The sequence below is a fragment of the Candoia aspera genome, chromosome 2 (genome assembly GCF_035149785.1).
Source record: "Candoia aspera isolate rCanAsp1 chromosome 2, rCanAsp1.hap2, whole genome shotgun sequence".
Classification (NCBI taxonomy): domain Eukaryota; kingdom Metazoa; phylum Chordata; class Lepidosauria; order Squamata; family Boidae; genus Candoia; species Candoia aspera.
The window spans coordinates 169861645-169875373 of NC_086154.1; the positions used below are offsets into that span (position 1 = coordinate 169861645).

The 13729-nt window shown below is 39.7% G+C and overlaps 1 protein-coding gene across 1 annotated transcript in view; it reads right to left on the minus strand.

Annotated features, from left to right (window-relative positions):
- Positions 1 to 3546: 3546 nt before the first annotated feature.
- MELK (maternal embryonic leucine zipper kinase) overlaps positions 3547 to 13729 on the minus strand; it is a 42332-nt gene continuing 32149 nt past the window's right edge. The window contains exons 12-18 of the mRNA XM_063293066.1: positions 12812 to 12945; positions 11797 to 11926; positions 11379 to 11589; positions 10696 to 10783; positions 10122 to 10290; positions 7914 to 8017; positions 3547 to 3847 (exon numbers count right to left, since the gene is read on the minus strand). Of these exons, the coding sequence (XP_063149136.1) occupies positions 3670 to 3847; positions 7914 to 8017; positions 10122 to 10290; positions 10696 to 10783; positions 11379 to 11589; positions 11797 to 11926; positions 12812 to 12945 (1014 nt within the window). The 3' untranslated portion in view covers positions 3547 to 3669. The remainder of the gene's footprint in view (positions 3848 to 7913; positions 8018 to 10121; positions 10291 to 10695; positions 10784 to 11378; positions 11590 to 11796; positions 11927 to 12811; positions 12946 to 13729) is intronic.

The following is a 13729-nucleotide window of genomic DNA, read 5'->3' on the forward strand; positions in this document are numbered from 1 at the left end:
TTTTGTTAACTGATTTGAGTATTAATAGTAGGGCTGGGCAGTACTTTGGATTTGAAGGGAGAAAAACACTTCCGAGCACACAGGAATGCTCATCTATCTGCAACTTCTTAAAGCAGCTATGTCTTCCCCCAGAATTGCATGGTTGCCCCCCACAACTGTCACATAATCCCAGGAAAAGACACATTTAGTTTAACAAATTACTAACAGATGCTATATGCACATTCCAAAGCACATTTTTGCCTTGGAATCTGAAGCACAACACAGCCTTAATTAGTAGTATTTCGTTTTTAATCTTTTATATTGTGTGCACATTTTTGTTAGTCCTCTTGAATGCTTGTCTGAACAGAAAGGGGGGATATAAATGCATTAATAACTTTTTTGTTATGTTTGAATACATAATACAAACTCATTATGATAGCGCATCTACTTTTTATGCAAAAAGTCTCTGTGTTTCATTTCTGCCATCTCCAGGCACGACTGGGAACATCTCCCAATCTGTAATTTCTGAATAGTAAGACAACAGAATTTGTATCCTCCTGTCTACAAAAACTCATATGATGTTAATGGAGTACCTTCTGCAAGGTGGTTGACTAGTAAGATTCCTTGAATAGCTACTAAGTCTTCTCAAATATAGGAAAACCAGAATTATCTGAAGATTTCATGTGCAGTACTCGCATTACAGAATTCAGGTTGCCTGGCTATGGAACTGTAATTTTAGTGTCAAGTTATACAACCTGGCCTACTTATTACCTGAGTCCATTTAGTCTGTCGTTGCTCTCTTTTGGAGCTGTGGGCAGGGCAAATCCCAAAGTTTAGGAAGAATGCAAAATACTAGGATTGAAAGAACTGTGAAACTGAGGGGTGGGTGGGTTCATTCAGGTACATGATAACCCTCCTTTTCATGGAAAGCTGCTGTAGATAATAAAGGAGTTTTCAAAATAATTTTATGAAATGGCATAGATTAAGTGTGACGGAGTGCCTAACAGACTTTGGGAACCCAGAAGAGACAGCAAGACTATTAAGGGAGGAAACAGGGTCACTACCAAAGAGATTCTTGCATCCGGGATGGGGGTTGTGGAAGGCTGTGCTCCATAAAAGAAAATAATATCCCAAGGAGACTGCTCAAGTTCACTGTCTACCTAAAATAGCACTTGGGACATTAGATCTTCTGTTGTAGTTTCAAACATGTAGATGGAAACCACCACAAAGTTAAACCCACATTTTCTTGAAAAGAAGACAACCTTGAATTTAAAATAATGCTCCCCCCACCCCCAGAAGATTAGACAGAAAAACTCTCCAGCCTTCATTAGCATATTCTCAGCAAACCTAAGATAAGCTTTCCATTTAAGGGTAAATAAGTTGGGGAAAAAATTAATCTTCCTTTCAGACAAATACAGCAGATTATCTGGTAATTACTCATTGCACTTTCATCGACTAAATGGGTTGATAAATTTAAAACCATTACTTGAACTGGACGACGTGACTGCCAGCAATTGTATTTTATTCTTTCTAGCTTGTTAGACGGAACTTGTTAAGATGGAGGCGTGCAGGATGGCTGGTATATTATTGTGTATTAAATTTCTTATCCGCCCATTTTACCAGGAAAAAAAAAGGCAAGCTAACCGTTCTATAACCCCACACAAATCAGTAGAGAAGCAGATAATAGACGTTCTTGAAGGACAACATTGTTTTAAGACTTCATGCAACTTCAGTAGGTGAGAAAGCCCTCTACTGTCTTTCAGAAAAAATGTCCAGGCTGCAGACAAAGACACCATCCAAAGGTTGGAAATCAGCATCCCAACAGGAAACATTCTAGAGGAACCAATCTAGTTTCCAAAGGGGATGGCTTGGGGAACATGGCTGCCCCCAAACTCAGCTGGTTCAGACACACAGAGAAGGCATTTTGATCGTCTGATTATTTCTTTAGCGCTGTAATTTGTTTCCTACCCGGGAATATTAGGCGTAAGAAATCAGCACCATAACTGAAAAAAGGAGCCTATTTCACACCTCAGAGCGTGTAAGATAACTTGAATCAATTATCCTCTGCTTGTTTTTAGTTTAAAAGAGGAAAAGGGGAGAAGTGGGAAGGCAGAATCCCAGAATATATGGCTTTTTATCACAATCAGCGGTTGCTTGCATTTGTTATCAGCAGGACCAAACAGTTGTTCTAAGAGCAGGTCTTCTGCACTGGGATGAAGCATTTCTCCATGTTGGAAGATTATGAATGGGTAAAGGCACTCAGAATTGGCCAAATTATTCAGCAATCAATGGCGACAAAGAAGGAATAAAGCCATCCAGCTGTAGAGTAATAACACATGCCCAAATGCCACAATTAGCCAGGAACACAGGATGTTTTATACAAATCAGATAAAGAAAAGCATTACTAGAGTAATGTTTGGGCTTCAGAGATGATAGCCAGTTACAAACAGAACATGAAAATAGCAGCCTAATATACAGTACAAGTGCGTATGAGGTCCACGCAACCCTGCGTTTGAACTGAGAGATCCAATTGGAAAATGGGCCCCTTTTTGGAAAAGCTAAGTTTGAAACCTCTAAAGATTGCTTATGAGACGCAGAGCAACGATGCAAAGTATGTCAAACTCTCATTTGCTGATAAAAAATACTGTATAGACTTCTGGATAAGCGGAGAGTTTTAGGTGCCGAAAAACGCCCCCAAAATTGGTTTGGCGTATTTGCGGATGGGCTTATCCGCGAGTATTATACTTTTTAAAGCACCCGTATGTACCCGTAGATAAGCCCATTCCCACATAAGCAGACCCTCGAATTTTTAACCAAAGTACTGTGAAAAATGCGTCACCTGTGGATACGCCAATTGTGAAAATTAAAAGATACACAAATTTTGAGGGTCGGCTTATCCGTGGGTGGCGCATTCTTCGTTGTATTTTATAAAAAAATCTGAGGGCCAACTTATCCACGGACCGGCTTATCTGCAAGTATATATGGTAGCTTGCTCCAAAAAGAGCTAAGAGAAAGGGAAGAAGGTAAAAACGAAACGCAGCCCCATCATGCAGTAAAAAAGGCCATTGCACCATCAGAAAAAAAATGAACAAAGCTCTTAAGCAAGTGGTTGTAATAGTTATTAGCGGTTAATACTACCAGACAGTCTGAAGCTTCTAGTTGTAGGGAGGCTTTATCCAATTATAGGGAAACTGATGGAACATTATGGGACACACATGTCAAATTTTTATGGGATCTATGACATAGCACTAGCATTGCCAAAGATGACCATAACACTATACTATTACTAAATTTAAAAACAGCAAACAAAAGTCACATGTTATGTTTAAATACAGACACCAGTTAATTTGAATTGCAAATTATTTCAATGTCTATTTACTGAGGAAGTAGGGTATTTGGGATTAGACCATGATTGCCACCCCTCGCTCCCATGACATCCAGGTTGATGGCAGCATGCAGCCACAAAAATAACCATCTGAGAAGTTGCATTTCCTAAGTTACAGTCCAATGTTCACTCCCACAGAGACAGAAATCATATCAATGCACAAAAAGATGAAGTGAAGACAGTGACATAGTAGCCCATATTTATTGACAAAAGAGTTGCTATTTAAAAAAAAATACGAAATGAGCTGAAATAAGCATGGCCAGGATAGCTAAAACTGTCTGTATTTTCATGATGAACTAAGAGATCTACAACTTGCAGCTCGACAGGATGTTTTCCACTAGTCTTTTGTAGACCCAGGCGTCTCCCTTCAGCCGTTGCCTTCTGATGCCCATGACTTCAGGTTTGCTTAGCTGGCAAATCTCCAATTCAAACTGCATTGTCACTTTGCCATAGTCTGACTGGGTTTGACACTTCAGTTTATAGCTGTGTAAAGCAAAGGGAAGCAGGAATAAATTCTGGCACTTACCAGTCTGCAGGAGGCAGATGAACAGAGCAATGCGATGGGTAAGAGCCAACTTTTTTACAATTATAGCAGTAAGGATACAATGGTCATTTAACCAGCAAAATTAAGTGTTCTGGAATCTGCCACCTTACGGGGCACAAGTAGTAGGCTTTATTTTCAGTGCTCCCCCCCTCCACATGCCTCCAAAAGGCTAAAGAATTTTTAATACGCTGTTAATGCAAGAGACTATCTTAAACTAGGAAGTTAAAAGACATGCTGGGAGAAGGCAATGGCCAAGGGCTCCATGACTGTTGTCAAGAAAACTGCATGTCTGTGAAGGGACCAGGAGTTGAGCTTGACTCAAAGAAAAGTACCCATCAGGAGGGAGCACTAAACTGAAATTCACATGCAGCATGAACTGATATAGTTAAGGGAAAAAATGTTCTCTCTTAAACCAGTGAATGTATCAGCTCCCGACTCACAGGAGATTGGTCACTTGGGCAGGGAAACCCAGCCAAGTCCACAGTCTCCAATATAGGTTCCCTATTCTTTTTAGAAATTTATTTTATTATAATATTATTTAATCCATTATTATTATTTGGCTAATGTTAGGAGTGTATTTCTGCATACATGCTTCTTACAATTCCTCACCAATATGACCATCAGTCTCTTGACTGAAAAAAGAAATGTGCGCCAAGGAGCTCAATATGGATAGCTGGATATTACTTAAAAGACCGCCCAGTCAGTCTTGAATGTTGCGACCACTGTAATGTTTAAGCGCAAGGAAGCCTAATGTTGTTTTAGATAGAGCTGTTTTAACATTAGTGCCCTAATGTACAGGTTTTGTGACTGGAATAATTTTTTGATTTCCATGTGGATGGGAGCAAAGTAAAATGTTAGAGACTTGTATGGCTTGGGTGACTCAAAGTAGATTAGTAGAAAGAGAAGCTAGAGTCTGTAACTGAGGATGGCTGATCTTCTATGTCTGCTGAAAAGTAAAGAGAACTGATTGTAAGCTAACTGCTTCTAAAAACACTTCTTCGCCCCGTCTCCCAAACCTTCATGATTTCTTTCTTTCTTGAGTAAAGCCTGGTGCTGCTGCAGTGGAACGTGTCAAAGATGCCACCATCACCTCACAGTAGACAACTGAGCTAATGGTAGGAAGTTGCCAATCAGCCTGGAAACAGCAAGAAATTCGGGGGGCAAAAGTCACAGAAATGATGGATCAGTTTTCCTGTTGTGGGTAGTGTTGAACCTTTCCACTTTTGAGCATATAATCGTCTCGCTGTAGTTGTCTTATACAAAAACAAGTTCCTCAACAGGGGAATGGCTAGTGAAGATGATGGAACTTGCAGAAATGGCTGTTAACATGTTTAATTAGAGAAGAAACAGTATCTATATTTATGGCTGACTGGAAACACTTATGGACTTTTTGCATGAAACAAAAAAAATGCATTCATGATTTGTGGTTTTGATGATTAGAAATGAACTGGATAATAGAAAAAAGTGAACTTTTTTTTGTAACCATAGAGTAAGAGTTAATTTTGTAATTGTACTTTTATTGCTGAAGAAGAAATTGGATCCTTCCTTCCTTCCTTCCTTTCCTTATTAGTTTGTGTTAGTTTTTATGTTCTTTGTAAAACTTTTAATAAAATTTATATACAAAAAAAAAGGAAATGATGGATCAGTTTTCCTTCAAGGAGCCACAGGCATGAACTTCATTCTTGGGTAGAACTTGGCTAAACTAGTGCCATCTGAACCTTGTTAGAAGAGGGGAACATCTGCGGTGGCTTTTTGCAGCTTGCAGTGGCAAAACAGCAAAGTGACTCCTTATCTTTTCCAAAGATAGTTGAATGGCCTATCAGCAGACTGACCCAGCAGCTTATCGCTTGCAGTCTCTATGTGCTGGTTAAACAAAATAGCTTTGAAGAGAGTGACCAACATTGCCAATATAGCTGCTTGGTTGGAAAAGAAAAGCACATTTCTTGCAGCCCTTCCCTTAAAATCAACCAACCAACCAACCTTGACTGTACTTGAGAGAAGTAGAAGGGGAAGACAACAGAAAAGGTGGATGTATGGAATGAAAGATTATTAGAAAGTCCTTCAAAAAACCTGCAAATTACTGCAAGAGACAGGCCAAGTTGGCAAATAGTTGTCCATGCAATCACCAGGAGCTAAGCCCAATTTTGGCTATACGGAGTGAAAAAATTGACACAGACAAGCTATGGAATGGGAGTTACAATTTGCAGGGACTAGGACAAATTTGTGATTCCCTCCCTTCCAGATTTTAATCAGCTGTCTTCTAATATCTTCCTACTTCTGTAGACTTGGCTCATACTCTTCAAGATTAGGTTTATTCAATGTCCCATTGTGCCCATCTTTTATAGTAAGCTGAATGCACCTTTTCTGATGTGTTAATTTTGTCTCCTTTCCTAATAAATGCATGAAGATGGTTAAGACTTTAAAGGTGCCAATTCTGGAGTAAAGTCCATCAAACTGATCAAATTCCTGAATTATATGGCTTATGAATAGAACTGTGTTATAAATGGACTGCGGGTCAAGTAATCCACTTAGAAAGGGAGATGTAACACACAGTATGATACGATATGGTATTCAGTATGCCTTCACAGAGTAACTGTATCTTTAAACATGCAAAAATTGTCCTTCTGTGTTAGGAAAAAGAACTGGCCAGTCTTGATTCAAACAGATATGACAATCAGAGATAGAGAAATGACATGCTCAAAAAGGACACCAAAAAATTTATGTATTTAGTTGATCTATCAGAAGGAAGAGCATGGCAGTATTTAACTGACTGGGATAAGGGAACACATCCTATGTTTGAAGTCCAATTTGGTTGTGGTGGGTTACAAATTGAAGTAATACTTAAACAATGCCTCTCTCCTTTCCATTCCTAACTTGCTCAAGGCAGCTAGCTAGAAAAAATATATAAAATATAGTTAAGATAACTTAAAATGCAAGCCCTTGGGAGAAATGACAAATCTCAATAAAATAGTTGAGAGCAGAGACATCACACTGACAACAAAGGTCCGCATAGTCAAAGCAATGGTGTTCCCTGTAGTAACATATGGCTGCGAGAGCTGGACCATAAGGAAGGCTGAGAGAAGGAAGATCGATGCTTTGGAACTGTGGTGTTGGAGGAATATTCTGAGAGTGCCTTGGACTGCAAGAAGATCCAACCAGTCCATACTCCAGGAAATAAAGCCAGACTGCTCACTTGAGGAAATGATATTAAAGGCAAAACTGAAATACTTTGGCCACATAATGAGAAGACAGGACAGCCTGGAGAAGATGCTGATGCTAGGGAGAGTGGAAGGCAAAAGGAAGAGCGGCCGACCAAGGGCAAGATGGATAGATGATATTCTAGAGGTGATGGACTCGTCCCTGGGGAAGCTGGGGGTGTTGACGACCGACAGGAAGCTCTGGTGTGGGCTGGTCCATGAAGTCACAAAGAGTCGGAAACGACTGAACGAATAAACAACAACAAAATGCAAGCATGTTAAAGGCATTGTCACTAAATCTTTGAAAGAATCTGCCTTCTAATAAATGACTACTCAGAGCCATTAAATGTATTTGGAGCCCTATGTGAAAGAGGCTTGTTAAGTATTTTATATGGAAACTCCTAAAAGATAAACTCAATTTAGAATGGAGCTGAGAAGAGTTCATGTATCACTGCCAATTTTTAATCAGGGGTTTGGGGCAATGCAGAAAGTTAACGGCTTCAAGCATTACTGACCAGCGAATCTTTTACCAAAAAACATGGGTTTGTATCTTCAGGAAGATTTAATGATTCAACTATCTTGAAAAACTAATAAACATCACTAAGACATGAAAGCCATATCAGACCCTTTTTATCTGCCACACAGGACAATACGAGCAGCTTCAGATCTAGAATGTTGATATTTCAGGCAATATTTTTCTGAAGAATATGACATTAAGCAAGAGTTTGGCATAAAGCAATTCTTTCCACAGATCCTGGACAAGCTATCACAGCCATGAGCAGAACTCAAGAATGTCTACCCTACTTACCCTTTCTGCACATATTCAACTTTTTTTTTGGGAAGGACAGCAATTATTTCCTGTAGTAACTCATCTGGATTTACTAAGTTAGTTGATGTCACATTGTAATGAGCCTAGGGGGAAAAGAAGTATTAAAGAAATGATTATTTCCCAGGTGCTTATGACCAAAATAGGGCTTCAGTTCTTGAGAAGGGAGTGAGTAAGTGAGTGAGTGAGTATCAGCTCCAATGACTGCATTTCAAGACATCATCATCCTGTTCCCTTTCACAATTAGGAAACATCAGAGACTATAATCCTTCTAAAGTTACAGTCTAGGAATTACTTCTGATATATCTATTTTACAACTGAAATATAAAGGAGAGCAAGATATTCTGTTTCTTTTTATGTATGGGTTCTTATGTATACTAGGACCAAACTAACATGTGGGACATCTTTCTCGGATAACTTTCTGCATTTAAGTTAGGAACTTGAAAATATAAAAGCACTTGTGTTGGATCAAATAAAAAACTTATTCAGACCAGCAGTCTGTTTCCATAGTGCCAGCCAGATGCCCCTTGGAAGCCAACTAACAAGTTATAATCAAAATAGCATATTCCTATTAGCAGCTGATACTGAGAAGTATTCTGCTTCCTGAATGGGAGGTAATAGACAATTATCCCTAATTTTGTCCAGAAGCCAGATAATTTGCTGCATCCTTTCAGGAGCTGAGGAAGAGAAGGGCGGGGCGGGGGTGGGTGGGCACACCTTGCAGAGTTTGAAAGGCCTGAGAAATATTCAAGCTCCAAGATAGCAATCCATGTGCAATTTTACCACAAATATATACACACATATCAAAGATATATGTACTGATATGCACAGACCTGTATTTTTATAAAAAATGTTGTGTTGCGTGTATGCACGCATTCGTGTTAACTGCAGAGCAACACTTCAGGAATCAGATGGAGTACATTAACTGGGATCAGCACCAGACACGTAATCAGGTAAAAAACAATACTCTAATCAAGGAACCACCAAGGTGGAAATCACACCCCCACCAGTACTAGCAGGGCAAGCTACTATTTGTAAACAGGCTGCAAACCCCACTCCCACTCCCACTGATATTAACTAGTTGGGTGATGAAACATCTGCAAGCAGGCAACCAGGCCCAGAGAGCACCAAGAACTGCCCAGTTCAACCTTGAGCTACATATACTGTATTGTCTTCCACTGGAGTACTAAGTTCTATTGCAGCATGGCAAATCACCATATCCTTTTAAAAAATTGCCACACAGTTCTGCTGGATTTTGCTGTCAATTATTTATAAGCAATTGCCAAGGAATAACTAGTTTTCTCCGTAATGATAGGGAATATAAAGTAAAGTTAACCTCACTATTTGCTGAGATTTTCTTCACGTTTTGTTTTTGATTTAGGTCAGCATTTCAGACGTGGCTTATGCACTAAGCCCAAGGACATTTGGTTTGACATTCTTACTACCTGTAAAGTGTTCATGACCAGCTCAAAATGGACGGCAGGTCTTGCTTTCCTAGAGAGGGTCCTTCCGATGCTCCGACTGAAATGACCACATCCCTCTTCCAATTTGCCTGGACACTTCAATCAGAGTTGAGAATGCAGCAAACGTGGCAGCACTGGCATCTATCGGCCTACATATGGGCTTTTCTGCACCAGCCCGATCAGGCAAGCTACACTGCAAGAGCTATTTGGTAATATAAAGGTATTTAGCCATGCTGAATCTGCAATAACTGAATTCTGGAGCACAACACATTTGAACCTAAATCTTCACCTGGCCCTCCAAATTTTGTCTTTCATCAATGAAAAGGCTAAAGCCTACTGGTCGCATGAAAAACAGTTCATTTCTGCTACGTGCATCCTGGGAAAACTTTTGGAAAACAAGGCAACTTTGTTTAGTATTTTATACGCAGAGTGTGCTTAACCCATTATACAGTAGTTTATCCAAGTCTGCATACTGTGAAGGTTGCTTTCACAGATCAAAAGTCCTTCAAGCTAGCTAGTCTAAGATACAAGAAACCCCGGGGTCGTTTTTTTTAAAGACTGTGTGTGAGCAATGAGATGGCTCTTATTATCCGATAAAATGTCTCATTTCCCTTGAAGAACCAATTTCATATTTGCGGATCTGCGGGCAAAACAAGGATTGGTATCACTTGTTTCCACTGATCACCACAATAAGTTTGATCTGAATTAGTCTGATTGTCAAACATACCTTTAGCTTCCTTGGGCCTTCTTTAGCTGAGCCTTTCCTTTTATTGGGGGTAAGCATTGTAATCATTTTATCCAAGCCTCTTTCAAGGCTCCCAAACATTTTGGCTCCTTTTCTTTTTTGGCCGCTTTCCAGATGCACCTGATTTAAGTCCAGTTCCACTGAATGACACCTGTCACAATTAGAGACAGCACGCACATGACTGGAATCACTGCTGGTCACTTTAGCTACCACAGTAACGGGTCTTCCCATTTCTGTTTCAATAGCAGGATGTGGAAGGAGGAAGAAATTAACAAAGAACGGAGGACTTGCTGCATAACAGTAATTTGGGCTTTTGAGAGAGAATCATATACATGTTCCAATTCTCTGGGGGAGCAAGGATTATGGAAGACAGGAATGCATCCAAGACTCCCGAAGTGTGTAATGTTTAAAAAAAATACCCACAGCCTTTTAATATTTGTTGGTAAATGTAAGAAAGGATTTAAATAGGTTTAATGCAGCAAGCACCGATACATGGCAAAAAGCATTTTTCTCATCAATATAAGAATTAAGATTGGAACAACGGCAGGATATTTACCTTCTCTCAGGGCTAATGACGCCGGCGGTCAGCTCATCTGCTTTAAGGGGAGTACTTACTGGCATTGGTTGGGTGGCTAGATTTCTCCCTGCAAGAAGCACCATTCAAGTTTGATTCAGGAGGTTTAGAAAGAAAGGTCACCATTTCTTCTTACACCCATGCTTATTAGTTTACAAAAGTTTGTTTTAAGTTAATAAAGAATACTTGATCTGATAAGGGCTGGGGATGGTTAGTGGTCCCAGAAGAAAATGAATAAAGATACAAGTTAAAAACTAAATACAGGAAAAATGGAAAGGGAGGGGGAAAGACATGACAGGCTTCAGAGGACAGTCTGGTTTGAAAGGAGGGTTAAAAGAAGCTATTTTGCAAATTTTACAGGAATGCGAGGTTGAAGTAAATACATGCAAATGGTCCCAACCAATAAGTCTTTTGTGCGTTGAAAATAAATTTGACCAAAGTAATTGGATAAGTGCACTGGACAAAATGGTTGCATCAACCTAGTATTTAAATAAAATGTATACTCTCCATGATACATGAAGACTCAACATATGGATGCCATTTTCAATAGCAGCTTCAGGACAAGTATGGGTCAGCCCATGGCTTGTCCTCAAATCCACACTCAGTCTAGCTGGTTCAGAGCTTCTCATCTGAATTCGTTAATTCTCTATAGTTACAAATCATACCCTCAGGTGGAAGAGCATAATTGGGAGTTGTCAGCACCCGTTTCTCATTCATGACCCAAGTAGGTGTCTTGGGTGGAGGAAGCACAAAGGGCTCTGCCTGCACGCCTTGAGCACCAGCATTCTCTTTGTTGGCCCGTTTCTTTGATGCTCCTGGCTTTGGTACAGAAAGCAAAGGGGAACTGAGCTCTCCCCCATCCTGGAACATTAGATTCTTAAAAAAAATAATAATAGAAAAGATATTTAGACAAAGGGTTTCCAATTTCATGTGAAGAACCGTGATACTTTGATCTATTCACAACTCAGAAATCCTAGATACTAGTAGGATTTCAGAGGTGACAGCTCAAGTTCACTGATAAACATGGCTCAAATACACTACTGAGAGAATAAATGGAGTAGAAAAGTCAATATGCATAGATACCTGCTTAGGTCTGGGTGTATTTCCTAATATAGGCTGGGCATCCTCATGAGACGTTATAAATTCCATGGAGCCAAATACATAGGGCAGTTCATTATTGTCCAAACCATCTTCATAAGTCAGGGCCTTTTTTGTCCAAAGAGTTGTTTCAGAAATAATCTATAAATGGATGCAAATCCACAACCATTTCTGGTTGATTCTGAAGGTCCCTTGGCACAGTAATCCAGGCTTTTAGGTACTGTCACTTTTGCTTCAGTATAGCTAAAGAAAAAGCTTTAACTGCACACACTTGGAACATTTCTTTCATTAACAAGGAGTCTATATATTATTCTCACCCACTTCCCATCAAGTCCCGTTTTTATTTACTGCAAATTGTTGTAGTGAAGCCTACCTGATCACTGACCAAATGTAAGGATGGATTGTGCAGTGACATCTTTGCCCTGTGCATATAGAATTGCAACTCCTATTCTTTTTTTTAACCTAGTTAATCGTTGTCCTACCAGAAAGGAACAATGCCCTCAGTTTAATATTTAGACCTTATCAAGATTTAAGAGCCAGTTTGGTGTAGTGGTTAAGACATCAGGCTAGAAACCGGGAGACTGGGAGTTCTAGTCCCACCTTAGGTACAAAGCCAACTGGGTGACCTTGGGCCAGTCACTCTCTCTCAGCCCTGGGAAGGAGGCAATGGCAAACCACTTCTGAAACCTTGCCAAGAAAACTGCAGGGACTTGTCCAGGTAGTCACCAGGAGCAAACAATGACTCAAAGGGACCAAAAAAAAAGACTTAAAACAGCTTAGCTTTAACACAGCGGTATCTGGAGCCTTCTACAATGCTCTGGATTTATACTTAACAGCTACAGCTTGATTATACTATATTGCTAAGCTATGACTTACACTGTGGCAGGCTTAGGGGTTCACAATTAAGAGCTTGATCAAGCCACATTGCAAACACAGGTTATTTTGTTTTCTGTGACAGTTAGTATTAGAATACCAGCAAAGGGGTAAAAATAGATAACATACCTTCCTTTCTTTGGATGGTGTGACGCTCATACATTCTGCTGCCAGAGAAGGAATCCTCAGGCGAATAGGTTTGCCATGAGCCTTTTTATATTGAAGCAAGAGGTATGTTGCAGATACATTATCATATTTCCACTAATAAAGAAATATACAGTACATTCTGGTTACTTTTTATCCATCTTACAGGAAAAAACAATCTATCCAAAACTTACCAGGAAATCTTAGCAGAACTTGCATTTCAGAATTTTAAGCCCTTTTCAATTAAATGCATGCCATGGAGACCCAGTTTGGTCTAGTGGTTAAGGCAATGGGCTAGAAACCAGGAGGCTGTGAGTTCTAGTCCTGCCTTAGGCATGAAAGCTGGCTGGGTGACCTTGGGCCAGTCACTCTCTCTTAGCCCAACTCACCTCACAGGGTAGTTGTTGTGAGGAAAACAGGAGGAGGAAGGAGTATTTGGTATGTTTGCCACCTTGAGTTATTTATAAAAATAATAAAGGCAGGATAGAAAATAAATAGAATAAAAAATAATATATATGTCATCAATTTTCCTTGAAAAGACAGAAGAAACAGCAGCTCAGCTTGTGAGCAAAACTTCCCACACTTCAAACCTCCTTCAGCAATTTCCCCCCCACCTTACATGGAGGAGACATTCAGAATTCTGAATCTGTGGCCTGCCTCCAAAGCCAAGTTTGTTTTATTACTCTGCAGCCTTTTGGTTAAATTACCGAAGAATAATTTTATACTATTTTCCCCCCTCTCCTGGTCCCTCATAGACAAACACACGTTTGCTCATTTAGATAAATTTAGCGGAATTAAAACTTGTATTAATTCCACCCCTACCTTATAATCACAAAATCTGTGAAATTCATCTCCTACTTCTAGCTTCTTTAGTTTTAATTCCATAATCGTAAGACAGTCT